Below are 26,486 nucleotides of genomic sequence, written 5' to 3'. Positions count from 1 at the left end.
CAAAGCCTCCTGGGAACTGTAGTTCAGATCCAGTCAGCGAGCGAGAAGGTTTCAAGCCGAAAACGCCAGCAAAGCGGATTGGCTGAGGGACCTGGACGTGACGTTCATTATCAGCGCGCCGGAAGTAGTCTTCATTCTCCGCGCCGGTCTTGAGCATGGCGGGGTTCGCCGAGCTCGGGCTATCGTCGTGGCTGGTGGAACAATGTCGGCAGCTGGGGTTGAAGCAGCCCACGCCGGTGCAGCTCGGTTGCATCCCAGCCATTCTGGAGGGTGAGTGCTCGCCTCTGTTCTCGTGCCTTTCTTCGTCCTCATCGCTAGCCCTCTTGGTCCCACAGCCAGGGTCCGCTTCGACGTTCGGGTTGCGACTGACTCGTGTGCATTGTCATGTAGGCAGTGGCACCCCCGGAAGTTTCTTACTGCCCAAGCATTGGGAGAGTTTGGCGCTTTGTCTGTACTCCAGAAGACAGTTGGGAGCCACAGTAGGAGTGCAGGGAATTGAACTCAGGGCCTCCGGAAGAGCAGCCATTGCAAAACATAGGGTAGACCTGGCGGTCTTTTTGACTTAGTAAAAAGGTAAAAATCAGGGCTCCGGGTTTGAGGCCGTGCTCTTCGACCCCGTTAACTTTTGCCGTCAAAGATACATCCTTGGAGCCAGGCGTGGTGACTCCCAGCCATCCCGATACTGAGCGGTGGGAGCAGGAAGATCGAGAGTTCAAGATAGTCCTCAGCAATGTAGTAAGTTCCAGACCAGCCTTGTTTCAAAGTAGCAATCATAATAATTGTTGGAAATTAGTAACAAATTCAAGAAACTAATGAAAATGTAGCAGTTTTTAATATTCCATTCTGCAGAAAGGGTGCCAGCATAGAGAAAAGGCAAAAATGTCGGGTGAGCTGATTTTCAGCAAGATTTTGAAGCCTTTCTCCACATCTGGAGAAAGTCATGACCTTTTCTTCCACAGACCAGCAGGACTTGTCCCATTCCCAGATTCCCCATCCCATTGGTTTAGGACCCCAAGCCTTATCTAGTGACTGCAAGGTTCAGGCACAGCAGACACCTGTACTCTCCATCCCTTAGAATTCTAAGACAGTCCGCCACCAACTAGGGGAAAGGTGCCCAGCACCTCCTGCTCATCTGTACCTTTGGTGAACTCTAAGTGCACCTCATACTGAAAAGAGGCCATGACTGTCTGTTTCTGAAAATACTGAGAGAATGCCCGCCGGCCCAGCGGTGGCCTCTGCCTCATGTTGATGACTGCTTTGCATCTGCCAGGTCGAGATTGCTTGGGCTGTGCAAAGACAGGGAGTGGCAAGACGGCTGCCTTTGTACTTCCCATCTTGCAGAAGCTGTCTGAGGACCCTTACGGCATCTTCTGCCTGGTCCTGACACCCACCAGGTGAGCCTCCAGCACACCCTCGAATGTGACTAACCTGACTGCTTTCTTTGTAGCAAGTCTCTGTCCTTCCAGGTAGCTCCCATATAATGGCGCACAGACTGCTTATGAAAGCTCAGCCTAGAGCTTAGGCTTGTTCCCACCTAGCTCTTATAACTTTTCATGTTGTCCATGCTCTATCACGTGGCCTTGCCTCTCTCCCGTCTCCTGGCTTCTCGATCCTCTTCCTCTCCCCAGAATTCCCGCCCGTGTCTCCTGCCTCGCTATTACACCAATCCCAGAAAATATGTCTTCACATGGTATACAAATATCCCACAAGAATCACTCCTTTTTGTAGGGATGCAGCAGAATCAAACAGGACTCATGGTGTGAAAGGTTCCTCCTGCTTGGGAAAGGGGCTGTCGAGGGAGCAATGCATGTGTAGACCCACAGAGACATATGTATCATTAAAATACCTCACAGCGAGGGAAACAAAAAGATATTCCTGGGCCAGCAAGATTGCTTAGCAGGGAAAGGTGTTTGTGTACAATCCTGGTGTCCTGAGTTCAATCCCTGGGGATGCACCGTAGGAGAGAACTGACTGGAGTAAATTGGCCTCTGACCACCACAGAAGCGCCACTGCATACACACCCACTAAGAGGCATTGTAGACGTATCGGTTCCCGTGTACAGAGGTTGAGAGGGCACAGGAAATGCTGGACACTATTAGAGCACCTTGTGTGTGGTTCTTAAGTATCACACCAAAGGTTAGATTGTGTGTGTGGACACATGTGTGTAGGCTGTGTAGAGGCCAGAGGGTAACATCAGGAATGTTCCTTAATTGCCCTCCACCTTATTTGCTTTTTTTCCTTTTGTTTTTTGTTGCTTTGGTTTTTGAGACAGGGTTTCTCTGTGTAGCCTTGGCTGTCCTGGAACTTACGCTGTAGCCCAGGTTGGCCTCGAACTCACAGAGATCAGCCTGCCTCTGCCTCCTGGGTGCTGGGATTAAAGGCGTGCGCCACCAACGCCCAGCCTTCTGTTGTTTTTTGTTTTCTTAATCACTTTTTAAGAAAAAAAGATTTATTTTTAATGATAGCTGTGTCTCTACGTGGGTATGTGCATGTGAGTATAGTATTCACAGTGGCCAGGAGAGGGTGTCATCCTCTGGAACTACATGTTGTAAGCGGCCTAATGAGGGTACTGGGAACTGAACTCAAGTCCTCTCAAGAGCAGTAACTTACTCTGAATCATTGTGTACTCTTTTGAACTCCTTTCCATCCCCACTCCCACAGGGTCTTACTTTGTAACCCTGGCTGTTCTAGGACTCACTGTGTAGACCAGGCTAACACAGAACTCACAAGAGACCCTCCCAGCTCTGCCTCCCAAGTGCTGGGATTAAAGGCGTGCGCCACTATATCCAGCCAAAGATTTCCTGGTTCTCTGCACCAGAAGAGGGTGTCACCCTAGCATAGACAGTTGGGAGCCACCATTGAGTGCAGGGAATTGAAGTCAGGGAAGAGCAGCCATTGCCCTTAACTCCTGAGCCTCGTCCCCACCCCCATCTTATTTTGAGACCGGGTCTCACTGAAACTAGGGCTCATTAATTGGCTGGCTGGCCTCCTAGTAAGCCCCAACCATCCCCCGTCTCATGCTCGTCCACACTGAGGTGAGAGATACGGCTGCGTGCTGAGCTTTTACAAGGGTATTGCTGACCTGAGCTCGGGTCCTCACGCTTGAGTCTGCCCTTACATGTTGACTTACGCTTGTGTCACCTACGCCACGTGCAGGCGTGGAGGTGGGGACCTCCTGCAGGACTCGGATGTTAGCTGTACCTTACCTGCTGAGCCATGTTGCCAATCCCCCTAGAATTGATTTGGAGGCGGCCATCAGCGTTTTGGAGGTGGAGAGCACAGGAGCCGGGGGAAGGAGAAAGGACAGGAGACAGGCACCCAGGTTCACTGCTGTGGCGGAATAAAGGAGTCCACAGAGCCTGAAAGAAAAGAATACCAAATATTTATTTGGTGCCGGGCGGTGGTGGCGCACACCTTTAATCCCAGCACTCAGGAGGCAGAGACAGGCGGATCTCTGAGTTCAAAGCCAGCCTGGTCTACAGAGCGAGTTCCAGGACAGCCTCCAAAACAATACAGAGAAAACCTGTCTCGAAAAACCAAAAAGAAAATTTTATTTGGGGGAACACTTACAATGTAAAGGTAGATTGCCCTTGGCTTCTGCCCAAAGGCATTGGAGGCTGTGATCTGATCTGCAGCTACTGCCCAATCATAGGCAGGCAGGCCCCAAAGCATGACTTGCTCCCCTGTCCTAAAAGTCATTGGCTAAGCTGATTAAAATCCCACAACACACTGACCCAGCTGGTCCTTCTCATCCACAGGGAGCTGGCCTACCAGATTGCTGAGCAGTTCAGGGTGCTGGGAAAGCCCCTGGGCCTGAAGGACTGCATTATCGTTGGCGGCATGGGTATAGGGGTGAGAGGCTAGGGTGGGCCATGGGGGCCCTGCTGACCCCACCTACCCAGCCTCACCTCTCCCTCCACTCCAGACATGGTGGCGCAGGCACTGGAGCTCTCTCGGAAGCCACACGTCGTGATTGCCACCCCTGGGCGCCTGGCTGACCACCTGCGCAGCTCCAACACTTTGAACATGAAAAAGATCCAGTTCCTGGTGAGTCAGTTGTGCCCCCTCAGGCCTGGGGCTGAGAACCACTGCAAAAGGCTAGAAATAAAGACAAGGGCCACCTGGGCGTGTTGGCACTCACCTTGTATCCCAGCACTCAGAGGCAGAGGCAGGGGGATCTCTGTGAGTTTGAGGCAGCCTGGTCTACAGCTCTACAGCGTGAGTTCTCATACAAACCAAAAGCCCGGTAGAGACAGGCCATGTAGAAAGGGGGCCCCTAGAGGGCCTGCAGAGTAGGTGACGTGGTCTGGGGACAGTGTTCTGGAGCACATTGCACAGTCCTGAGAAGAGGCGTGCTGGGCTTGTGTCTGCTGCTCTTGCTCTGGTCCAGCCTGTCTCTGGTGCACCCCTCTGGTCCAGCCTGTCTCTGGTGCACCCCTCTGACGCAGCCTGTCTCTGGTGCACCCCTCTGACGCAGCCTGTCTCTGGTGCACCCGTCTGACACAGGTGATGGATGAGGCTGACCGCTTGCTGGAGCAGGGTTGCACCGACTTCACTGCAGACCTGGAGACCATCCTGGCAGCCGTTCCAGTGCGTAGGCAGACCCTGCTGTTCAGCGCCACGCTGACCGACACTCTCAAGGAGCTGCAGGGCCTGGCCACCAACCAGCCCTTCTTCTGGGAGGCGCAGGCTCAGTGAGTCCTAAAGCTGTGGTGAGGATAAGACCAGAGAGTTCAGACAGAAGGGGAAACTGAGGCTGTGCTGCTCTGCCCTTCCACCTCCAGGGTGCGTACGGTGGAGCAGCTTGACCAGCGCTACCTGCTGGTGCCGGAGAAGGTGAAGGACGCCTACCTGGTGCACTTGGTCCAGACCTTCCAAGAGCAGCTGGAGGACTGCTCCATCATCATCTTCACCAACACCTGCAAGTGAGTGGGAGCCCGCAAGAGAGGCTGGAGCCGGACCGGGCCTGGCCTGCTGCTGCTGCTATGGAGTTCACTCCCAGGGGCCAGCCGAGCTACACAACCTTGACTCAAACCAAACGAAAATCTCAAAATAGCTGTTGGCTGCGTCAGCCTGGGTCAGTTAGGAGGGCAGAGACGGAGGGTCCGCGTGTGTGCAGAAGAGGAAGTCTTGTCTGTGGAATGGAGCTGCGTGGCCGTCAGGCTCAGCAGGAACCGGCCTAAGAGCACTATTCTGGTCCTTGCTGGTTCTAGCTTTAGAAGCACAGCAGGCAGGCAGCAAACCTAACATTTCTCTGACCCCTAGGCCACCCGTGTGATGTCTCAGTAGTTGGGACAAGACACACAGCCATCCTTTTCCCACCAGGACCTGTCAGATCCTCTGTATGATGCTTCGGAAGTTCAACTTCCCCACAGTGGCGCTCCACTCCATGATGAAGCAGGTGACGGGCCGTGGCACAGCCTCTCCAGTCTCCATGCCACCACTCAGGCTGGCGTGGGGCTCAGTTGGTAGAGCGCTTGCCTAGCATGTATGAGACCCTGGGTCCCATCCCAAACTACATAAACCACACAGTTTCTATGCCTGTTACACACGTACCTGGACTCCCCGCACTCTGGAGGTATGGCAGGGCAGGAAGATCAGAAATTCAAAGCCATCTTGGGCTAATGGAGACCCTGTCCTCTTTTTTTTTTTGAGACAGGGGACAGGGTCTCTATGTAGTACTGTCTATCTACTCTATTTAGACCGGGCTAGTCTGAAACTCTCAGAGATTCTCCTGTCTCTGCCTCCCGAGAGCTGGGATTAAAGGTGTGAGCCACCACCCCCAGTGTGACCCTGTCTTTATTTTGATTTTCGAGACAGGATTTCTCTGTGTAGCTTTGTAAACCAGGCTGGTTTCAAACTCTCAGAGATCCGCCTGCCTCTGCTTCTCGAGTCCTGGGATTAAAGGTGTGCGCCACCACTGCCCAACTCGACCCTGTCTTAGATATCACAGCTAAGTGGTACCCCACCCTGTCTCCATGTCACCCTGTTGTCCCATTTGGCTTTGGGACTACCTCCTCCCTGGTCTGCCCTGTCCTAGCCCCCCATCTGCTCACAAACTTCCCCTCACCTATGGCACAGAAAGAGCGCTTTGCAGCCCTGGCCAAGTTCAAGTCCAGCGTGTACCGGATTCTTATCGCCACTGATGTGGCCTCGAGGTGAGCAGGCCTGGTGCAGCATGCCTGTCCTCTGGTGGCCTGGACCACAGTGAGGACAGGAAGCTGGGCTGGGCATGGGGAGGGCTCCCCACATGGACTCCCCAGCTGAGTGCTTCATCCCTCCAGGGGCCTGGACATCCCCACTGTGCAGGTTGTCATCAACCACAACACCCCTGGGCTCCCCAAGATCTACATCCACCGAGTTGGTCGAACAGCCCGTGCAGGTGAGCAGAGCTGGAAAGGCTGGGAGGTTCTAGCTGCAGCCAGAGACACTGGGGAGCTCAGGTCTGTCCCTGAGTGAGAAGCAGGCTCCGTGGAGACCTTCCCCGAGTCCTCCTGGGCCACCCAGGGGCCAGGGAGACAGCTGCCTTGCTAGCTCTTCATGCTATAATCCGGAGAGGGGATTGCTGGGCGGGATGGGGCCTCCCAGCCCTGTGGCCTTAGGAAATTCTGTGCGCCAGCTTGGTCACCACTGTAAAGGGACAACAGGGCAGGGCTAAGGCCTGACTTCCTGGCAGCCTAGCTAAAGGGAAGCCTCATGGGAGGCCAGCTTAGCAGAGCTGTCCCTCCCCACCAAGCTCTTGTTCTGAGCCTCCGAGGAGGATCCTGGAGCTGACCATCTGGGGTGAGCCCCCTTGGTGAGCCCAGGTCCGGTAACATGTATGTCCCCGCAGGGCGGCAGGGACAGGCCATCACACTGGTGACACAGTATGACATCCACCTGTTGCATGCCATCGAGGAGCAGATCAGTAAGTGGGTAGGGTCTGTGGCTGGGAGACCAATTCCCTGCCTGGGCCACTTGGAACTTTAAACAGTGCCGAGTGCTCTGTTACTGTGCCCAGCCAACACTACACAGGGCCGGCAGCCCTGCAGGTGTCCGTGGGAGGGAGGTGGGCCAGCACTTGAGCCCTCCCCACATCCGGACCTGCTAAACCGTGGCTGAGCTCCCACGGTTTAGGCTGCAGTGGCCTAGGAGCCCTGGGCTCATGACCCCCTCGCCTCAGCCGCCCAGCGCTGGGAGACGCGTGCCCCTCAACTCATCCACTCCCCGTTCCTTCTATTCACTCATTTATTCGAGACAGATCCTTGCTCTTAGGAGCTGGCCTGGAATTCAGTGATTCCCCTGCCTCTCCAATGCTGTGACAGGCATGTGCCACCAAGTTTGGCACAATTTTGCTTCTTTTAAATGTCATCGGTCCAAATATGGCTGGGTGCAGACATCCAGAACTAGGGTGCAGAGGGCCGGTGGCAGGCCCAGCCCAACTCCGCTCTCGCGCCCTGCCCCGCAGAGAAGCAGCTGGAGGAACTGGTGGTGGGAGAGGCCGAGGTCCTGAGCATCCTCACGCAGGTCAACGTGGTGCGCAGAGAGTGCGAGATCGTGAGTGTGGCCGCCGGGGTGCACACGGGGAGAGGGGGTGCAGAGCGGGCTCCCTGCGGAGCTGCCCTGACCTGTGCCCTCTCTGGTTAGAAACTGGAGGCTTCGCATTTTGACGAAAAGAAGGAGATCAACAAGCGGAAGCAGCTGATCCTGGAGGGGAAGGTGGGCCGAGGGGAGTGGAGGGGAGGGCCGGGCGTGGGGGCGTGGCCAGTAAGGGTAGGATGGGCTTGGGGACCAAGCCGTTCCCTGCGAAGCCATGGCTCCCATCTCAGCCAGGTTTCCTTCCTCAGGATCCCGACCTGGAGGCCAAGCGCAAGGCGGAGCTGGCCAAGATCAAGCAACAGAACAAGCGCTTCAAGGAGAAGGTGGGGCAGACGCTTCGGCGACAGAAAGGACAGAAAGGCGCGGGCCGAGGGCCTCAGCCTCCCAGGCCTCCGGCGCAGACCTGAGTGTGAACCTGTGGCTGCTACTGCCCTGGGCGGGCTCAGGGAACCTCAGTAAACACTCTGAAGCTGTCAGTCTGACTGGAGAATGGGGCGGGATGGCTGCGGGTTCTCTGTTGCCCTATGGGGATGACCGCTGTGGCCCGCCCTCATCCCTGCGATGCAGGGCGGCCGCAGCCAGCAAAGCCACGTGCTTGTACAGCCTCGCAGAAATGTAATCTGGGTATCAGCGCCACCCATGGATTCTAGAAAACTCTACACAGCGCAAAGCTCAGAGGCAGAGATGGGCCCCTGCCAGGGGACCTGGGGGCCGCAGGCCCGCGCGGGCCAACTACGGTGCCGCCTCTGCCAGGCGGGCCAGGCCCTCACGCAACTCGCTCAGCTCGAACAGCCGCACATCCAGCAGCTGCGCGGCCCGGCCCACCTCCACACGAGCACGCTCCCGCTCGGCCCGCGCCTCCTCCAGGCTGCACTCCATAGCTCGGAGCTGCTGCTCCAGCTCTGCATTCCGTGTCTCCAGGTCCTGCAGGGGAGGAAGGGGCGTGGGGTGACACAAGCTGAGAAACTTCCGGTTGCCCACCCTGCCCATGGTTCCCGCAGGCTGGGAGGCGACAGCAGTAGTGAGGTGCCCCACGTGAGTTCAGACCCTGACAGCGACAGAAAGCCGAGCGCGGTGGTCGGCAGGCACTTGCAATCCCAGCACTCGGGAGACTGGCTGGTCTAAGCCTCCCCAGCGCTTAAGACCCCGTTTCTAAAAGCGCGATGCAGGGTTTGGTCAGGGTTCCACAGCATCAGCTTTCGCAGCCGACCTCGGTTCTCCTCCCATGTGAAACCACCATACATAACTCCCTAGGGAATCCAACTCCTGACCTCTGAGGGAATCTGCACCAGTACAAACCCATACACAGAATTAAATCCTAAAACCAGATGCACCTTTGATCCCATGCGGTGTCTGAGAGAAACAGTATCAAAAGCACCCACACGGTGACAACCCATCCTGCCTAACCAAATCCCAGGTGCGACCAGCGGCTGTAACCACAGGTGGGAGAGCAGACCCTCAGCACCCAGCCCGGGCCACCTGAGCTCACACTCAGGAGAGGATTGTCTCAAAGGATGAGGCAAAACAGAAGCCACTAGGCTCTGGCCTGCTCACGCGCAGGCACACGGAGCACCTGTATGTGCACGCACTACAGACAGCCTCCCTGCAGATCCTCTCGCTGGGAATGGAATGCTGTCCCCGGGCCGGCTGCCAGTTCTGGGGTTCTGGCCTCAACCGTTGCACAAGCTGCACCCACCCCAAGGACAACAGGGTCATTTCTCCCCAGGAGTCTCTAGGGGACACTTGGGGTCCTTTCTTGGCTGAGGTCTGAAAGCTCCCCTAGGTGACTGCCCAAGCGTGGAGAGACCAGGATTGAGGCTGTCTCCAGGGCTTCAGGCAGACACGCCCATTCTACCTCAGGGGCCACAGCCAACCTGAACCTTCTGCTGTGCCTCCTCACGCTCAGTGGTATCAGGTGTTTCACGTGTCCCCGAGTTCTGGTTCTTCAAAGTCTGGATCTCCTAGAGAGGAAGGTTGCTCAGAAGGCCCTGGATTCCCAAGGAGACGTGGGTGAGGCACAACCCTGGAGCTTGCCCTGGCTCACCTGGTCCTTGGTCTGCACCCTGGCTTCCAGCTGCTCCGCGGACTGGCCGGTCGCCTCCTTCTCGCCCACCGGCTCTGCAGCAGCCTGGGCCTCCAGCTCTGCCACCTGCACGCACACGGCCAACTCAGCTGTCCCACCGCCCTCTGTGACATGCGGCCCGATGCCTCATGTCAGCCTCTCAAGGTCTCAAGTCATCTTACAGCGAGAAATGACACGCTGGAGACTGATGGGCAGTGGGGGTCCTCACCCGCTGCCGCAGGCGCTCGGCCTCTGCCCGCTGGGCCTCCAGCTGCTGCCTCCACTGTGCGGCAGCCACATTGGCCTCGCGAAGGGCCCCTGCCAGCCTCTGGTTGCTGTCCTGTAGTGCGAAGAACTCGGCCTCCCACTGGACCTCGCCCACGGAGCTGCGGGGAAGACACCGGGCTGGGGGCGTGCGTGGTCAAAGCGGGTGGCGTCTGGCGGAGGGCCTCCTGGGCTAGGAGCAGGGTCAAAACAACACTAAGCTAGGGAGTGGGGACCATGGCGTGTGGAGCCGAGACAGGAGGGTCCCCTTAAGTTTGATGTCACTCTAGGCTACATAACGAGTCCCAGGCCAGAGTGGGCTACACGGCGAAACCCTCCAAAAATTTTGGGAACCTATCCCTGCCCCTCCCAGATTGCCACGCCATAGCCATGGGATGGAGCCAGTGATGCTGGAGGGGCAGCCTCCTCTCCAGATGAGGCAGGGACCAATGGCCTCCTCCTTTCCCAAGTCTGCAGCCCAAGCTCCTACCCCACACCCTGGCCGCCAGCTACATCTGCTGCAGGCCACACCCACACAGGCCATCCAAGGCCCCACCCACTGCCTACCCCCCTTAATCACACCATAAAGGCCTGTTCTTGGGATTCCTGGGCGTAACCCCTTATAAGGTGTACCAGTCAAGGCCCTGCACCCAGAAACACTATTCCTGTCACCCTCAAGTTCAGTCCTAGTCACAATACACCGCTCAGGCTTCTGCCATGACCATCAAGCAGGTTCCGCCCGGCACACCTACCCTGCAAGCCCCACCCCTCACCCTTCTGACAGCATCTTCTTCAAGCGCTCCCGCTCGGTGGGTCCAGGAGCATCAGCACTCTGGCTGCGGAACAGCTTCTCCTCTCCCGGACCGTTGGTGCTGACCATCGGGCTCGGCGGAACCTGTGTATGGGACACAGGTCAGGTCAAGGACGCAGCAGGAGCTAAGGTTGATTGGGTTAAGGACTGGGGTCACTGGGGTACTGACTGAGGTCGGGGATCTGTTTTTTTTTTGGTTTTACGAGACAGGGTTTCTCTGTTTTGGAGGCTGTCGGTCCAGCCTGGCCTCGAACTCACAGAGATCAGCCTGCCTCTGCCTCCCGAGTGCTGGGATTAAAGGCGTGCGCCACCACCGCCCGGCGAGGTCGGGGGTCTTAACTGACCTGTGAAGCCTAGTGGATGTCCCCTCCTCACCCTCCACAGCTCCCCAGGCCCCTGGATGGAGGAAAATCCTCCTCCCCCGACTGGTCTTCACTAAACCCTCAAGACCCGAACAACCTACAGAAACAGGGATGTGAACCCTTGGAAGGTTTCCCCTGGGCACTGAGACTTCAAACATCTCCGGTAAAATTTGAGGCATGGGCTGGAGAGATGGCTCAGTAGGTCACCAAGCCTGGCGCCATGCTGGAAGGAGAGAGCCGACTCCCACAAATTGTCCTCACATGTGTGCACATGCATACTCGATAAGGCCACCAGCCAGCCTTAGATGCCAGCACAAGGCTGTGACCGATGGCAGAAGCAACCGATACAGCTGCCTCGGGGTGTGGCAGCTGGCGTGGGCCAGCAGACACGGGCACAGGGCACCTACCTGGTGGGGGGCCAGGGCCGGGCCAGTGAATTCTCCACCATCCTGAGATTTCTCCCGAGCCAGCCTGGCTGCTTCCTTCACCTCCTGAAACTTCTCAGCAAACTGGGGGTGAGACATGGGGCAGTCAGAAAGCACCCCCACCCGTCACACCACCCCGTCCCCCGCCTGCCCTGTCATCCTGCAGCCTTCAAGGGGAGAATGGGAAAGGTTAACCCTGTGACCATCTTGGGTGTCAAGGGTGACACAGGGGGGGGGGTGTGGTGTGTACCAGAGGTGACATTAAGGTTCTGAGCCACACAGAACCGGACTCCCTGTTCCTGTCAGACTGGCTTGGAGTGGACACTCTGAGGCTGATGCCCATCCATCCTTCACAATTGCTAGTATCTCAAGACACAGGAAGGGGCATGCCCAGCCAGCGAGAGTGTGGTCTCCTCATACCTTCTCCTATAGGGGTCACCTGACAGTGCTGGTTCTGTGGTTGTGATAATGCTTTTTCCTTTCCTTCTTTCTTTTTTTTTTTTTTCAAGACAAGGTTTCTCTGTATTGTTTGGAGCCTGTCCTGGCACTCACTCTGTAGACCAGGCTGGCCTCGAACTCTCAGAGATCCACCTGCCTCTGCCTCCTGAGTGCTGGGATTAAAGGCGTGAGCCACCAACACCCAATGTGATAATGCATTTTCTTTTCACTTTAACACAGGTTTCATAGTGGCTGGAGCCATGGCTCAGCAGGTAAGAGCACTGGCTGCTCTTCCAGAGGACCTGGGTTCAATTCCAGCACCCACATGGTGGCTCACAGCTGTCTGTGACTCCTCACAGACATGAATGCAGACAAACACATAAAATTAAATTAATTGTCATCTATTAGAAATAATTTGTGGCCTGGTGGTGGTGGCACACACCTTTAATCCCAGCACTTGGGAGGCAGAGAGGCAGGCGGATCTCTGTGAGGTCAGGGACCTCAGCGATTAGGAGCACAGGCTTCTGTCGCAGAGAAACCACACCAGGTCAAACACCACCTGAGGCAACTAACTCACAACTGCCGTGATTCCAGGGGACCCAGTGCCCTCTGCTGGCTTCTTGGGGCATTCACACACACAGGCACCAACACAAATACACATACATAAATCTCTTAAGAAATAAAAAGCCAAAAAAGAAAAATAAAAGTAAATAAATAAATAAAAAGCCAGAGCTGGGTGTTGGCCTTTAATCCCAGCACTCAGGAGGCAGAGACAGGCGGATCTCTGAGTTCTAGGCCAGCCTGGTCTACAGAGTGAGTTCCAGGACAGGCTCCAAAGCCACACAGAGAAACCTTGTCTCAAAAAAAAGAAAATTAATTTTTAAAAATAATATGTGAGGCTAGTAACCTGGCTCAGTGAGCTTGGTGTCAAGTTGGGTGACCTAAGTCCAGCTGTGGGGCCTGCATGTCAGGGGGCAGCTGACCCCCCACAGACCCCTTTGATTTCGACAGCACACCTGCACCCACACAACACAGAAATAATAAATAAATGTAATAAAAAATTTTTAAAAGAAAACTCGCTTTTTAACTTATTTTTATTGCTTTTAATTGCATGTACATATGTGTAAATGCCCTCAGAAACTAGAGGCCTGAAACTCCCCTCTTGGAGTTCCAGAAGGCTGAGAGCCTGTGTGGGTGCCGAGAGCCCAGTCAGTCCTGTGCAAGAGCAGCCAGTCTTAGCCTGAGGCCTCTCCCACCCTGAGAGCCTCTGCCGTCTAAGCACTGGACAGGTGTAGGCAGCCTTAGCTATAATGTAAGTTGGAGACCAGCTTTGTCTACATAGCAAGTTCCAGATCAGCCAGGGCTACACACATATAGTGAGACCCCACTACCGACAAAACAGAAAAATAAAGGAAGAAAATTATTCAAAAGCCAGACAGTGGTGGCACACACCTTTAATCCCATGAGACCGAGGAAGGTGGATCTCTGTGAGTTCGAGGTCAGCCTGGTCTATCAAAAAAATCACGCCCCCCTCTCCACAAAAGACGAAAGACTTAGTCTTTCGTGACCACACTGCCCAGGGCACCCAAGAGGTCTTGTCCCAAGAAACACAGATGCCAATCACTGCCCATGTCCCCGCCCACCTGGGTCAGCTGCTGTTCAGAGGCAAAGCCTAGGCCATAGACAGTGTTGGCTCGACTATCTGCCCACTGCCCGAACTTCTGTGAGGTTTTGGTGAAGGTCATGTTGGGGGTGACTGTGCTGTTGATGATGGCCTGAGCGTGGGGAAAGCAAGATTCAAGATTAGCAGGAGGGACAGCGACCACCATGAGCAGCCAGCCTAACGGGCTGAGGGGGGAGTATCAAAGTTTGGACTACACAAAGTATTAAAAAAGATAATTCTAGGCACCTGTCTCAGTAGAAGATCCCTACCCAGAATCCCCAGAGGCATAGCTCATGGGCTGATCCCCGCCTAGGATTCGCCCAGTGAGAGGCTAGAGCAGAATCCTCAGCCCACTGAGGCCTAGCATCCCAACCCTGACAACAACGCTGAGAGTCTGAATGGACTAGCCTCCCTAAAGGCTCACAAGTCACCCAGCCTGGCCCGGTGGCTTCACACCCCGGTGCCAAACCTGCCCCCAGGCCTCTGCTCAGACCTTGGCACCCCCGATGCTGATGATTCGGTACACATTTCGGGTGGCATCGTAGAAATAGGACACAGTAAGTGCGTGCTTGCCAGCGGGGACCCAGTTGCGCTTGGTAGCGGGGTCAATCTGGAACACGTGCGCCCGGGTGCTGAAGATGGGCTGCTCCCTGCTGAGGGACAGAAGCTCTGCAGGGAGCTGGCCACCCAGAGGGCTGGGCCTGGGCAGAGCGGGTGGGTGCTCACCTGGCGGTGGACATTGGTCAGGCTGGGATGGGTGGCCTCTAAGGGGTACTCAGAGAGGTGACAGGAGCCACTTGTTCGGTCTCTGGGGAGAAAAGGGGCTTGAGCAAGGATCCAGGGGCGTTCAGGCCGAGTGTGCCCTCCCGGTGACTCCCTTCACATCTCCTACAGCCACCTCCTGTCTCGGCCCAAGCTGAAATCACTGTGTAACTCACCGTCCAGGTTACCAGCCACCGGGAAAGTCTCCTCCCACGGGGACTGGGCATGAGTGGGACAGTTTATTCACCCCTCCCATCCAACAGCCCCCAGAGGGTCTTGCGTCAAAAAGTGGAACAAAGCTCAATCAGAGGTGATAACCAGTGGTCTCATCTACTCAGGAGGCCAAGGCAGTCCGAGCACACATCCTCGGAGTTCAAGGCCACCCCTGGACATCACCACCAGATCACCATCTCTGAGAAGAGTGGAGTGCTTCCAGGGCCCTCTGCTCCCACCAAAGGACAGCTTAGCACACACCCCCAAGGCAAGGCTACACCTCGGAGTCCAAGTCGAGTCTCCAGGGATTCCTAGCCTATTTAAAAGGACGAAATGAAAGTCTGTCATGGTGGCAAATGTCTGTCATCCCAGCACTGCGGAGGATGAGGCAGGATTGTTGAGACAGTAGCAAGCGACTCATCCCAGTTCCCACTCCGTGAGCAGAGAACAAGACTGAGAGAAGGGGCTTCCCGGCCTCCGTGGGCGCCTGTACCCATCACCCGGAGTTTTGGATACCCTGCTGAGCCCCCGAATCTGCACCCAAGGGGGCTGGAGGAGGGTCCTGCGGACGCAGGGCCAGGCTCCGGAGGTTAGCGCTCCCCCATGCTGTCCCGGGCAGCGGCTGTTGTGGTGTGGTCACGGGTCTGAAACCGGAGCCCCCCATGCGGGGGAGGGGCGGCTCGGCTCGAGTCGGAGACGCGACTAGGACTGGCGGAGACGGGGAAAAGGGGTCCCCCAACCCAGGCCCTTCCGGTCGGGCCTCTCCTGCCCGGACTTGCTGAGCTCGGGAAAAGTTACTCACCAAGTAGTCACGCGCCCCGGAGCGGCGGCGCGGAGCCGGGGTTCACGAGCGCGAGGCGGGGCTCCCGCCAGAAGCCCCGCGCCGGAAGCCCCTCGGGACGGGTGCGCACCCGCGCCGGGACAGCCCGCGCGCCCCAGCTCCCGGAGCCGCCGACCCGCAACTTTCCGAGCAGCAGAGCCTCGCGACTCGGCGCCTCCCACGCCCGCCCCCGGGGTTGGGGGACCCAGAGCAGCCGCGCCCCGCGCCCCAGGACCCCAGCCCTTCAGCGGGCAGCCCTCGGCACCCCGGCCCCGCCGCACAGTCCGCAACTTTGGGAACCGCCTGCGCTCCCCAGCCCCCGACGCCCCCCGCGCCCCGACCGCGCCTCGGGAGCTGGGGTCCCCCTGTCAGCCCGGCTCACCCCGCGTCGCCGCCGCCGCCGTCTTCGGCCCGCTCCCTCCGCGCGCCCCTCGCCACCCGCGCCTTTGTCTGCGCCGCCTCCGGTCCCATCGCGGCCAGTCCCCGCGCCGCCCCGCCTCCGCGCAGCGCCCCCTGCCGGCCGGCGCCCGAGGGCGGGGAGAGGGAGGAAGGGGAGGGCGGACCGGTGGGAGGGGAACGAGAACCGCGGGGGGCCGGAGCAGAGGGGGTGGGGTGAAGGGGCAGAAGACGGGGCGGGCACCAGGAGGTCAGGAGCGGGAAGGAAGAAGCGGGGTGAGATGGGCAGGGGAGGGCGGTGGGGCCGGGAAGGAGTGGGGGAGTGGAGGACTAGGTGAGCCGGACTGCTGGGCAGAGAAGGAGGGGACGGACAAGCAGGGCTGAGGTGGGCGGGGTGGGGAAGGAGGGGCCAGAAAGTCAAGGCCCGCAGAGTGGACGGCAGTGAGGAAGCCCCGCGGGAGGGAGCAGAAGGCGTAGGGAGGGACGGCCCTGGAGGAGCCGGAGGGGCCCATGGCATCAGGGGGTTGGAGCAAAGGGATTAGAGGCAGGGGCCGGAAAGTAAGGCGGAGCTTCGTGGGTAGAGGGGAAAGGCCCGCAAGGGCAGGGGAGAGGCAGAAGGTGGTAGGGGGTAAGGGCGGAGGGGCGGGCACAGGAGAGCCCGTCCGGAAGGCCGTGGGGCACTGTCCCGGGTGACGGGCTGAAGGCTGAGAGACAGGGTGGCTGTTGCCAGGGTGTGTGGACAGAAGCGCACTTCCTGGATGAGCCAGAGACCCGGAGACGGCGAGAGACAGGAAATGAGTGGGCAATGACCCCTTGCCTTCCTGCCTCTTGCCAGGGGTGGCCCTGGAGCCTTCGGGTGGCTTCTTGGGGTCAGGCCACTGACGCTGTAGCGCTGAGGTGAGGCTAAGGAGGAGAGCGTGTGGGCTGCAGAGAGTCGGTGCTCCGTGGGTATTGCCAGAGTCTGGAAGCAGATTCTAGATCTAGCTGGAGGGGTTGTCTCCCTGTGACATTCCAGCACCCCGGGGCTGAGACCAGGCTAGGTCACACAGTGAGACCTTGTCCCCCAAAACGGAAAGAAATAAAAATTTCCCTCAGCGACTGAGGCAGGGAAACAGCTTGAGCCCTGCTTCCCCAACACGGGGGGGGGGGTGGCTGCAACTCAGTGAGGACAGCCCTTGCTGGGCTTCCATGGGGCGCTGGGGCCACCCCAGCACCATGGGCTGGTCATGGTGGCACACACCTTTAACCCAGCACTTGAGAGGAACAGTCAGGCAGAGCTCTGAGTTCTGGGCTCACCTGGTCGGTATAATGCGTCTAGGCCATCCAGGGCTGCATAGTGAGACCCAGAGTCTCGGGATCCAAGTGCTGGGGACATTAGTGTCTCCTTCCCAGGGGATTGCAGGCCCCTGCAGCAGGCCCCTGCCACGCAGCCCTGGGAGCCTGTCTGCCCACGGCAGCCAGCCAAGGACCCCTATCTGCCTGTGGGTCCCCAGCCCCATGAAGGTCCCCCTTGCAAATTCCCTTCTACCCTTTTCTAGAAAGTTCTACAAGGGCTCCAGTGCTCTGGGGACAAGTGGTCAGCTCAGAACCCAGATGCCTGGGACTCCCTGGAGCTCGCCATGTCAGACCTTCCTCCTGTCTCAAGTCCAAGCAGGTGTCCCTGCTCCCTCCAGCGGCCATCAGGAGGTGGCCAGTGGTCACATTCTCTGTGTGGCCTCCCAGGAACGTCCTCTGCAGGGCGTCTGTTGCTCGCTGCCCTCACAGGCTGTGGTGTACCTTCTTTCCAAATTCTCTGATAGACCAAGCGAGGGGGGCATGACGCTCCTAGTCTCTCCCTGCCCCCCCCGCCGCTGGTGCTCGGATATATTTAGTAAATATGGACATGTTTCCATTCATTTGTGAGTCACAGGCAGGTGTGGGGCCCCTATCTGAGCCCCCAGCCCCCTGACATGGGATGAGTCCCAGCTGGGGAGAACAGGGTCTTCTAGCTGCTCTGACTTTGAGAAGCACATGTACAGGCAAAGTGTTTGGCTTCGTTCTCAGTCCTGGAGCCACAGAACGCAAGCACTGGGAACAAAGAAAATACCGTCTGCTGTGTTCAGATGACTTTTTCCTTATTAACGATGACATTTCTTTTTTAAGTATCTGAGCTGGGGCAGCAGGCTGGAGTTCCTCGTGGTCTGTCAGGCACTGGCTGGCTGCAGAACCCAGTCGTGGTTATTCAGCAGGGGGCGGGGCACAGTGGCTAAGGGCCCAGGCAGGCTTTGTGCTATGTGGGCACATGGAAGCGTTCAAGAGTTGAGAGTTCTCCTGAAACCAGGCATGGTAGGTGCCTGTCTTCCGAAAAGGAAGGTGGAGATAGGAGGAGTTCAAGGTCATCCTCAGCTACAGTGTGAGTTCAAATCCAGCCTGGGCTACATGAGATACTACTCAAAAACAGAGATGGGTACTCAGGAGACAGAAGTATTCAAGGCATTGAAGACATTCAAGGCCTGGTCTACACAGCAAATTCCCGACCTGCAAAGAGACCCTGTCTCAAAAAGCAAACAAGAACAGACAAGAGTTCCTCATCTGAGCCCACTATTGGCCTCTCAGCTGGGGCTAGAATGGGGCTAGCCTGGAGCAAGCCGTGGGTGTGGCTGCAAGCTTTCTTTTTCACTGGACAATGGACTGCATCGAGGGGCTGGAAGGCCTCTCTGTCCCCTGAGTGACAAGGGGCTGCAGGGACCCCTAAGCACATTTTTCCAAGGACCTGGGGTGTCCTTCCTTGACCGAGTGTGGCTCCTGTCCCTGTGGCTGCAACAGTGAGGGATGAGCCTCCTGTCCACAGGAGAGACAGGCAGACGCCAGGTCAGATCACTGAGCACCGGAGAGGCTGCCTGTGAGCAGTGGCTTCCAGGCAGGTCCTCAGCTTAGCTATGTCTAACCCAGCTGCTGGACTAGAACCAAAGTGTCTCTGGAGGTTCAGTCCCTGTCTCCCGAGCTCCTGTCCAGCCTGCAACACAGGCTTTGGAGACCTTAAAGCCATTTAATGTGTGGTTGGTCACTATTCCCTCTTACAAGGCTTTGTCCCAGCACCTAGAACAAGCCCAACAAGGCACACAGACCCCTTTCCAGGTCCCCTGCCCCCAGACTCGCTCTGTAGATCAGGCTGGCCATGAATGGAGATCCGCCTGCTTCTGCCTCCTGAGTGCTGAGATTAAAGGCGTGAGCTACCAACACCCGGCCATAATTAAATTTTTAAAAAAGATTTATTTATTTATCACATATACAGTGTCCTGCCTACATGCCAGAAGAGGGCACCAGATTGAAGTGTAGATGGCTGTGAGCCACCATGTGGTTGCTGGGAATTGAACTCAGGACCTCTGGAAGAGCAGCCAGTGCTCTTAACCTCTGAGCCATCTCTCCAGCCCCCCATAATTAAAGTTTTAAATTAAAAATTTTTTCTTATCTGAGAGGCAATGGTGCACACCTTTAATCCCAGCACTTGGGAGGCAGAGGCAGGTGGATCTCTGTGAGTTTGAGGCCAGCCTGGTCTACAGAGTTCCAGGATAGCCAGAGCTTGACTCCCACAGCCTGTGTGGCCCAGTAGCAGGGGAAGGTGGAGCGGGAGAGCTCAGGCCGAGCAGCAGGCGGCCCTGCTGTGCAGCAGGGCTGGAGGAGATGGTTCTGGGATCCTGACGGCAGTGGTTCCCACAGATCTAATTACCCTCATTTACCACGTGAGCTAATTGCCTCCCGGGTGCCAGGTGGACGGGTGGGGCCGGCCCATTTTCAGGAGGTAGGTCGCAGGATTATTTTTGGCTAATACATCCTTGCAGGCTCTGACATCCACGCCCGTGAAGGGCAGAAAGTGGGCCAGAGAAATTTCGGCCACACTGGGAGAGACTCTGGGGATGTACCAGAGTAGGAAGGGGAGGGGTTGGGGAGGGGTGGGTCTTTGGCACCTAGGCAATGCAACCTCAGAGTTTAGGGGACAATCAGCTTCATTGAGCGGTGAACCTGAACGGGAACTTCAAATGTGACTTTGTTCATGCCCCTCATCCTAGCACTCCTGAAGCTGAGGCAGGGGGATTGCTGTGAATTCAGGGCCAGTCTGCGCTACACAGGGAGACCCTGTCTCGAGAAAACAAATAAATGAAAAGAAAATAATTAAAGCAAACTTAAACTGTGACATCGCCTCGCAGGGCACTTTGGAAAGGGGAAAGTCTCAGATGGACCTGGGTTCGAATCCTGACTCCTAGGTGGCTCACTGCATGGCCACCCATGAGTTCTAAATTTGTCACTTTGAGAGACAGAATAAGAGCAGAAGGGGACACAGCACGTGCCAAGTCCCTGAGGTCCGGGTGAACTGGTTTTTCTAGAGGAACAACGTGGACGCTGGGGTGGCCAGAGAACCGCGAGGTGGGGGTGAACCCTGATGCAAAGTTGCTGGAGCTGAGCAAGGCCTCTGGGGCCATGAGGAGGTGGAGACGAGCGGCTTTGTTCTGCGGATCCCAGGGAGCCATGGGAGCCTTTGGAGCCAGAGAAAGGGAGCTGTGACTAGCACACTGCAGCGAGGCAGGATTCCAACCCTGCATGCAGAGAATGGGAACAGACCTGCCTTTCCCAGAGCGCAGTTTCCCCATCCTGGGCAGAGACCCCCGGATTCACAGAGGCTGCACCTGCTGGGAACCCGGGGCTGCTGGCCTTGCCTCGGCTCTCGCTGCCCCCCACCTCCCACGATCCTTCTGCAGAGCAGCTGTGGGAACAGAGAGTGGGGAAGGCGGCTTGGAGGGGCTCCGGGGGCCGCGTTCCTTTGCGTGACAGCCCACGCGGGGCCTCTGGGCGCCGAATGTTCCTCCGGCAGCCTGGTGACTCAGTCGCAGCCTGCAGAGGGAGGCCGCCAGCTCCTCGCCGCTCCAAGCAGGACTGGTGACCCGCAGCCTTCAGGGGCTTCCCCAGAGCACCCCCTCCAAGAGGGCCCCTCTTCCAGGTCTCCTGCTCCAGAACTGTCCAAGGCTTCCCGGGGTCTCAAAGAGGTGGCCAAGCCATTTGCCTGTGGCCCAAGCAAGACTAGAAGTCCCCCTGCGTGTCTCCACGCCCCAGAGCCCCACCCTCAGCCGCCTCTCCTGACCACTTGTTGTGGTTGGTTTTCATTGTGGGTGTGCACTGCTGACAGGCACAGGGTCTGTGAATGGCAGAGGACAATGGGCACGGGGTCTCTCTTTCCACCGCGTGGATTCGAGAACCCAGGGGTCTCAGGGTGTCAGGCTTGGCCGCATGCGCCTTTCCCGCCGGACCCTCCTTAGCGCCCGTGGTTGGTATTGTGAAAATCTCAGTTTGCAGCCCAGGCTGCCTGCATCGTGATCCTCCCGTCTCAGGCACTCAGGGCTACAGTGAATGTCACCAGGCATGGCTGAGTTGTTTTTGTTTGTTTTTTGAGACAGGGTTTCTCTGTGGCTTTGGAGGCTGTCCTGGAACTCACTCTTGTAGACCAGGTTGGTCTCGAACTCACAGAGATCCGCCTGCCTCTGCCTCCCGAGTGCTGGAATTAAAGCTGGTTTCTAAGGCAGAAGGAGGAGGAGGAAAATGGAGTAAAGGGAAAGGAGGAAGTGGAGGGAGAAAAGGAGTGTGTGAGTGTGTGTATGGTGTGTGTGTGAGTGTGTGTGTGTGTGATGTGTGAGTGTGTGTATGGTGTGTGAGTGTGAGTATGGTGTGTGTGTGTGGTGTGTGTGATGTGTGTATGGTGTGTGTGAGTGTGTATGGTGTGAGTGTGTATGGTGTGTGAATGTGTGTGAGTGTGAGTATGGTGTGTGTGTGTGGTGTGTGAGTATGAGTGTGTGAGTGTATGGTGTGTGTGAGTGTGTGTATGGTGTGAGTGTGAGTGTGTGTGGTGTGTGTGCAGGTGTGTGTGCAGGCTGCAGCACAGGAGCTGAGGGCGTTGCTCAGTCAAAGCAGAGGGAGTGACAGGCCCATGTGACCGGGAGGCCTGGGCGAGCCTGGACCACACTGGAGACGAAGACGACCTTCCATGGTCAGAGCAGAACCCTGTGTAGCAGCCGCACAGCACGTGCCCCAGGAAGATGTGTCATGTGCCTTTCTGGGGGGGTTGTTTGGAGATGGCTCATGTAGCCCAGGCTGGCCCTGAGTCCAGCATCCCTGAGTAGAGCACCAGGGCCCACCACACCCCACTTCCCTCCGTTTTTGTTTCCGTGGCTGGGGATGGCATAGGACACCGGGGCTGGCCCTCCCTCCGTGCTTGCTTCTCTAGGGATGAGCCCGGCGCTCCCTCCCTCCCTCCCTCCCAGCAGGGGAAGGAAGCCCCTCCCTGGAGCCTCTTCCGTCCCCTGCCTCTATCCACTGGGCCCTTGGGTCTTATCACTCAGTCCCAGCCACAGTAGCAGGAAAAGCACCTGTTTCCGGGAGCAGAAGGGACACCCCAGCCTGAGGGTGCCAGCTCCTGCGTGGCAGCAGGAGGGCACTAAAGGGAGGAGAAAATGGTTCCCACATTAGGTGCCTACTGTTTGCACGAGGAGATGCCCACCATTGCCAGGGGCCTGGTATGACTTGCCCTGTGGTCAGAGCGGGGCGGGGGTGGGGTGGGGTGGGGAACGGGGACACGATAGGTGGGGAGGCTGTGTTCTCCCAACCCCATAGCTTCCCAGGAGGGGCCGTCACTGGGCCTTGGGTTTGAAGACAGGTAGATACTAAAGTGGTGTTTTAGGAGCAGGTGCTGCACCCGGGAGACTGCTCAGGAGGGTCAGGAGTTCAAGGGCCAGCCTTGGATACTTAGCAAGTTTGAGGTCAGCCTGGAGTACATGAAGCTTTGTCTTAAAGTAAAATGAACAAGGCCCTTTAATCCCAGCATTTGGGATGCAGTGGAGGGCAGACCTGTGCCAGTGTGAGGTACAGTGAGCTCCAGGCCCTCAAGCTTCATAGTGAGACCCTGTCTCAATGAATGAATGAATGAATGAATGAATGGTGACCGAGATGTGACTCAGAGTTGTACTTGCTGAGCATGTGTGGCATAGGTCCCCCCCAACACCAAACAGAAAAGATTATTTATATTAAATTGCCAGCCAGGCAGTGATGGCGCACGCCTTTAGTCCCAGCACTCTGGAGGCAGAAGAGGCAGATCTCTGAGTTTGTGGCCAGCCTGGACTACAGAGCTGGGGAAACTGAGGCTGGGTGTGAGGTGTGGGCCTGGCTAGCAAAGGCACCGATGGGAATCTCCAGGTCTCAGGCTGGAAGGTGTTAGGACTCAGGCTTCCTGTCATACCCTGAAGACTCCAGAAATTAGGGTTCTAGGGCTGAAGAGACCGTTCAGGGTGAGGAGCGCTGGCTGCTCCTGCAGAGAAGCTGAGCTCAGGGCCCAGCACCCACAGGGCAGCTTCCAACCATCCTAGCTCCAGTCCCAGGGAGATCCACTGCCCCCTCCTGGCTGCTGTGGGCACTGCATTCATGTGCTGTACAGATACACCGGCCAGTAAAACATCCACACATGCAAAATAAAGATGAAGGGAAAAACAAGGTGGAAAGAGATTGATTGATGAAGACACCTGATGTCAACCTCCGACCTCAGCACACAACTACACACATGCACATACATGTAAATTTAAAATTAGGAGAGGTTGCATGGTCTGTTAGAGAAGGAATTCAAACGGGAAGTAGTGTCTGGTAGGAAGAGCTCAAGTGAGGAATGACTGTGCCTGATGCGGGCTTGGACACTGCAGTGACACTCGAGCTGAGAGATGGCAGAGGAAAGCCAGGTACACAGGGACCATGCTCTCCCCAGGAGGCACGTGCAAACGCCCTGATGCACGGAATTGTTTTGTGTGTTCGAGAAAAACGAGGGAATGGAGTTGAAGCCCAGATGAGTGAGGGTCCTGGGGTTGCTGCCTGAAGCCAGGCTGCTGGCGCTGTTCTGGGAGCTACAGGTGAATTTGGAGGGTGCGGTGGCTTTTAATGAGAGTGGCCCCATAGGCACATATATTTGAATGCTTTCTCTCAGTTGGTGGACCTGTTTGGGAAGGATTAGCAGGTGTGTCACTGGGGTGGGCTTTGAGGTTTCAAAATCCAATACCCCCAAGCACTGCCTCCGCCTTGCCAGGACTGGACTTGGACGTGAGCTCTCAGACTGCCTGCTGCCACGCTCACCATGACTGTAAGCCCACATTAGATGCTTTCTTTTGTAAGTTGCTTTGGTCTCTTCACAGCAATAGAACAGTAACTAAGACAGATGGGCTTGAAAGTTCTGGAATGTTCCTTGCAGCTACTACAGGAAGAAGGGTACTGGTAGCCTGGGCTGTTGGGCATGCCAAGAGTGAGCTGGAACAGTATTTGGGGAGAGAGATGACTCGCTGGAGGGCAGGCATGGGAAACTGGTCAAGTGGAAGAATGTACTAGAGGCTGAGGGAGGAGTTTAGGGAGAACTGGGTCTTCTGAGTGCTGATCTGGGAGATTTGGGGGATGGGACCTGGGAACTTGGCTGCACTCCACAGCCCATCTGACTCCTCTCTTTGGAACATTCCAGCTGGACAAGGTGCTATGTCCCGTGCCACTGTGCCAACTTGGGTAAGGGCAGCTGTGCTCAGTTTTGCTGACTAAGCAAATCCCACCGGCCAGCCTTAAGGGACCAGTAGGGGCCTGCAGAGTCATGACCACATGGGCTGAGCTGGGAGGACATGAGCTGGGATCTGCGAAGGAAGGCTCTGGAAGGAGGCTGCACCTGTCACCTTCTGCAAGACTGGCAAACTCATTGGAACCTTCAGTGCCCAATCTCAATTTACCTTATCTTCAGCCTCATATGAGCATTAGTTATCAGGGAACCCTTTGGAGATGAGACCGCTGCTTCCCACCCACCCTCTGCTGCTAAGGTGCAGGCATCAGGCCTGCAGCCCAGAGTTCCCACTACTGTGACCCACCTGCTGAGTGTCTCCATAAATGTGTGTGAAAAGTGTCTTGATTAATGATTTTCTTTGTTCTGCTACTATAAATACTTTTCTACTGTCACCACATTGGACGTGGAATTTAGGGTGACCTGCGTTCTTGGGTCACGGTCACACATTTGGCTCCAGAACTAACTCCCTCTTATCCCTTGAGATGAGACTTGACTTTTTGTATTAACAAATCCAGGCTGTTTCTGGCTCACTCTATGGGAAGAGGCAAGGACACCACCTGGGACCCAGTGACCCTGGATGGGACCTCTATCTCCCCCTGTACACATTCAGACCCACTGAGACTTCCCTGGGAAATGCTAAGTCACAGTGGAGGCAGAGGATGGGGGAGGTTTGTTTCGCTGAGATGGAACCCAGGGGCTAGTGTGCCAGCACAGTCTTCTGACAACTGGACCCCAGCCGCTCTGCTTCTACTTTTGTGTGAGGAGGCATGGCCAAGGCACAGAAAGGATGCAACCATCCAGGGTGCATCCCAGGCACAGCTGGGTATCAGAATACTATCCTTTCCTTTCTTTCTTTCTTTCTTTTTTTTTTTTTTTTTTTTGATTTTTGGAGACAGGATTTCTGTATTGTTTTGGAGGCTGTCCTGGAACTTTCTCTGTAGTCCAAGCTGTCCTCGAACTCACAGAGATCCTCCTGCCTCTGCCTCCCAAGTGCTGGGATTAAAGGTGTGCTCCACCAACGCCCAGCTATCCTTTTCTTTTCTTTTTTTTTTAAGGGTTATTTATTTATTTATTGCATATACACGGTTCTGCCTACATGCCAGAAGAGAGCACCAGATTGAATTGTAGATGGTTGTGAGCCACCATGTGGTTGCTGGGAACTGAACTCAGGACCCCTGGAAGAGTAGTCAGTGCTCTTAACCTCTGAGCCATCTCTCCAGCCCCATCCTTTTCTTTTTTGGTCAGGATTTCATGTAGCCCAGGCTGGCCTCCATTGTGGGAGCCAGGCATGGTGGTTTGAATAAGAACAGCCCTACAGGCTCAGGCAGTATTTGAAAAGATTAAAAGGATTAGTAGGTGTGGCCTTGTTGGAAGAAGTGTGTCACTGGGGGTCCCAGGTCCAGAGCCGTTCTCTCTCTCTGCCTATGGATCAAGATGTCACTTTTTAGCTATGGCTCCAGTGTCACTTAAGCCACCATGATACCAACAGACTGAAAACCTCTGAAACTGTGAGCCAGCCACCAATTAAACACAGAAATAGCTCACTAAGACACCAAGGATGATCTTGAACTCCTGGTGTTTCAGAGGTTCAGCCCATCATCCTCATGGAGGGACACGGTGACGTGTAGGCAGACTTAGTGCTGAAGCAGGAGCTGAGCATTCAGGCGTCACATCTTGATCCCACAGGCAACAGGAATTGGTCTGTTTCACCGGGAGTAGCTTGAGCATATATATCATCTTTTTTTGTTTGTTTGTTTGTTAGTTTTTCGAGGCAGGGTTTCTCTGTATTGTTTTGGAGGCTTTCCTGGAACTCGCTCTGTAGACCAGGCTGGCCTCGAACTCACAGAGATCCGCCTGCCTCTGCCTCCCGAGTGCTGGGATTAAAGGCGTGGCCACCAACGGCCGGCGCATATATATCATCTTAAAGCCCGCCTCAGCCGGGCGTTGGTGGCGCATACCTTTAATCCCAGCACTCGGGAGGCAGAGGCAGGCAGATCTCTGTGAGTTCGAGGCCAGCCTGGTCTACAGAGCGAGTTCCAGAACAGCCTCCAAAGCCACAGAGAAACCCTGTCTCGAAAAACAAAAAAAAA

The 26,486-nt window shown here is 56.3% G+C and overlaps 2 protein-coding genes across 6 annotated transcripts; one reads left to right on the top strand and one right to left on the bottom strand.

Annotated features, from left to right (window-relative positions):
* The first annotated feature begins 117 nt into the window (after positions 1 to 117).
* Ddx49 (DEAD-box helicase 49) lies at positions 118 to 8,054 on the top strand. The gene is made up of 13 exons (XM_005086183.4): positions 118 to 270; positions 1,271 to 1,394; positions 3,759 to 3,844; positions 3,926 to 4,047; positions 4,507 to 4,694; positions 4,785 to 4,925; positions 5,326 to 5,401; positions 6,082 to 6,158; positions 6,285 to 6,382; positions 6,833 to 6,907; positions 7,448 to 7,536; positions 7,627 to 7,698; positions 7,827 to 8,054. The coding sequence occupies exons 1-13, from the start codon at positions 156 to 158 to the stop codon at positions 7,983 to 7,985; spliced, it is 1,422 nt and encodes a 473-aa protein (XP_005086240.1). The 5' UTR covers positions 118 to 155; the 3' UTR covers positions 7,986 to 8,054.
* On the bottom strand, positions 7,214 to 15,889 carry Homer3 (homer scaffold protein 3). Of its 5 annotated transcripts, XM_005086184.4 has the most exons (10): positions 15,781 to 15,889; positions 14,330 to 14,411; positions 14,097 to 14,253; positions 13,584 to 13,715; positions 11,485 to 11,586; positions 10,678 to 10,799; positions 9,870 to 10,026; positions 9,623 to 9,727; positions 9,453 to 9,539; positions 7,214 to 8,502 (listed from the first exon to the last, which is right to left on the bottom strand). In XM_005086184.4, the coding sequence occupies exons 2-10, from the start codon at positions 14,341 to 14,343 to the stop codon at positions 8,311 to 8,313; spliced, it is 1,068 nt and encodes a 355-aa protein (XP_005086241.1). In that variant the 5' UTR covers positions 14,344 to 14,411; positions 15,781 to 15,889; the 3' UTR covers positions 7,214 to 8,310. The 5 variants fall into 5 exon arrangements, 3 of the variants coding, with proteins under 3 accessions (XP_005086241.1, XP_021078739.1, XP_012980770.1); XR_001197490.3 differs by lacking the exon at positions 15,781 to 15,889 and having other exon boundaries at positions 8,367 to 8,502; positions 9,870 to 10,097; positions 14,330 to 15,374; XR_005875967.1 differs by lacking the exon at positions 15,781 to 15,889 and having other exon boundaries at positions 8,370 to 8,502; positions 9,434 to 9,539; positions 9,870 to 10,097; positions 14,330 to 15,374.
* Positions 15,890 to 26,486: the final 10,597 nt, after the last annotated feature.

The sequence above is a fragment of the Mesocricetus auratus genome, unplaced genomic scaffold, assembly GCF_017639785.1.
Source record: "Mesocricetus auratus isolate SY011 unplaced genomic scaffold, BCM_Maur_2.0 Super-Scaffold_6731, whole genome shotgun sequence".
In the NCBI taxonomy this organism is placed as follows: Eukaryota; Metazoa; Chordata; class Mammalia; order Rodentia; family Cricetidae; genus Mesocricetus; species Mesocricetus auratus.
The sequence above is the reverse complement of the archived record's forward strand: the minus strand, read 5'-3'. Positions and strand labels throughout refer to the sequence as shown.

What these genes read in the sequence shown, in the direction of transcription:
- Homer3 (XM_005086184.4), bottom strand. An exon ending in CGGCCCTGGCCCCCCACCAG is followed by an intron (nt 10,800 to 11,484) that starts GTAGGTGCCCTG and finishes TCCCATACACAG; the next exon opens with GTTCCGCCGAGCCCGATGGT. An exon ending in GGGTGCAGACCAAGGACCAG is followed by an intron (nt 9,540 to 9,622) that starts GTGAGCCAGGGC and finishes CTTCCTCTCTAG; the next exon opens with GAGATCCAGACTTTGAAGAA.
- Ddx49 (XM_005086183.4), top strand. Translation starts at nt 156, where the DNA reads ATGGCGGGGTTCGCCGAGCTCGGGCTATCGTCGTGGCTGGTGGAACAA. An exon ending in CATCCCAGCCATTCTGGAGG is followed by an intron (nt 271 to 1,270) that starts GTGAGTGCTCGC and finishes TGCATCTGCCAG; the next exon opens with GTCGAGATTGCTTGGGCTGT. An exon ending in AGCTGATCCTGGAGGGGAAG is followed by an intron (nt 7,699 to 7,826) that starts GTGGGCCGAGGG and finishes TTCCTTCCTCAG; the next exon opens with GATCCCGACCTGGAGGCCAA.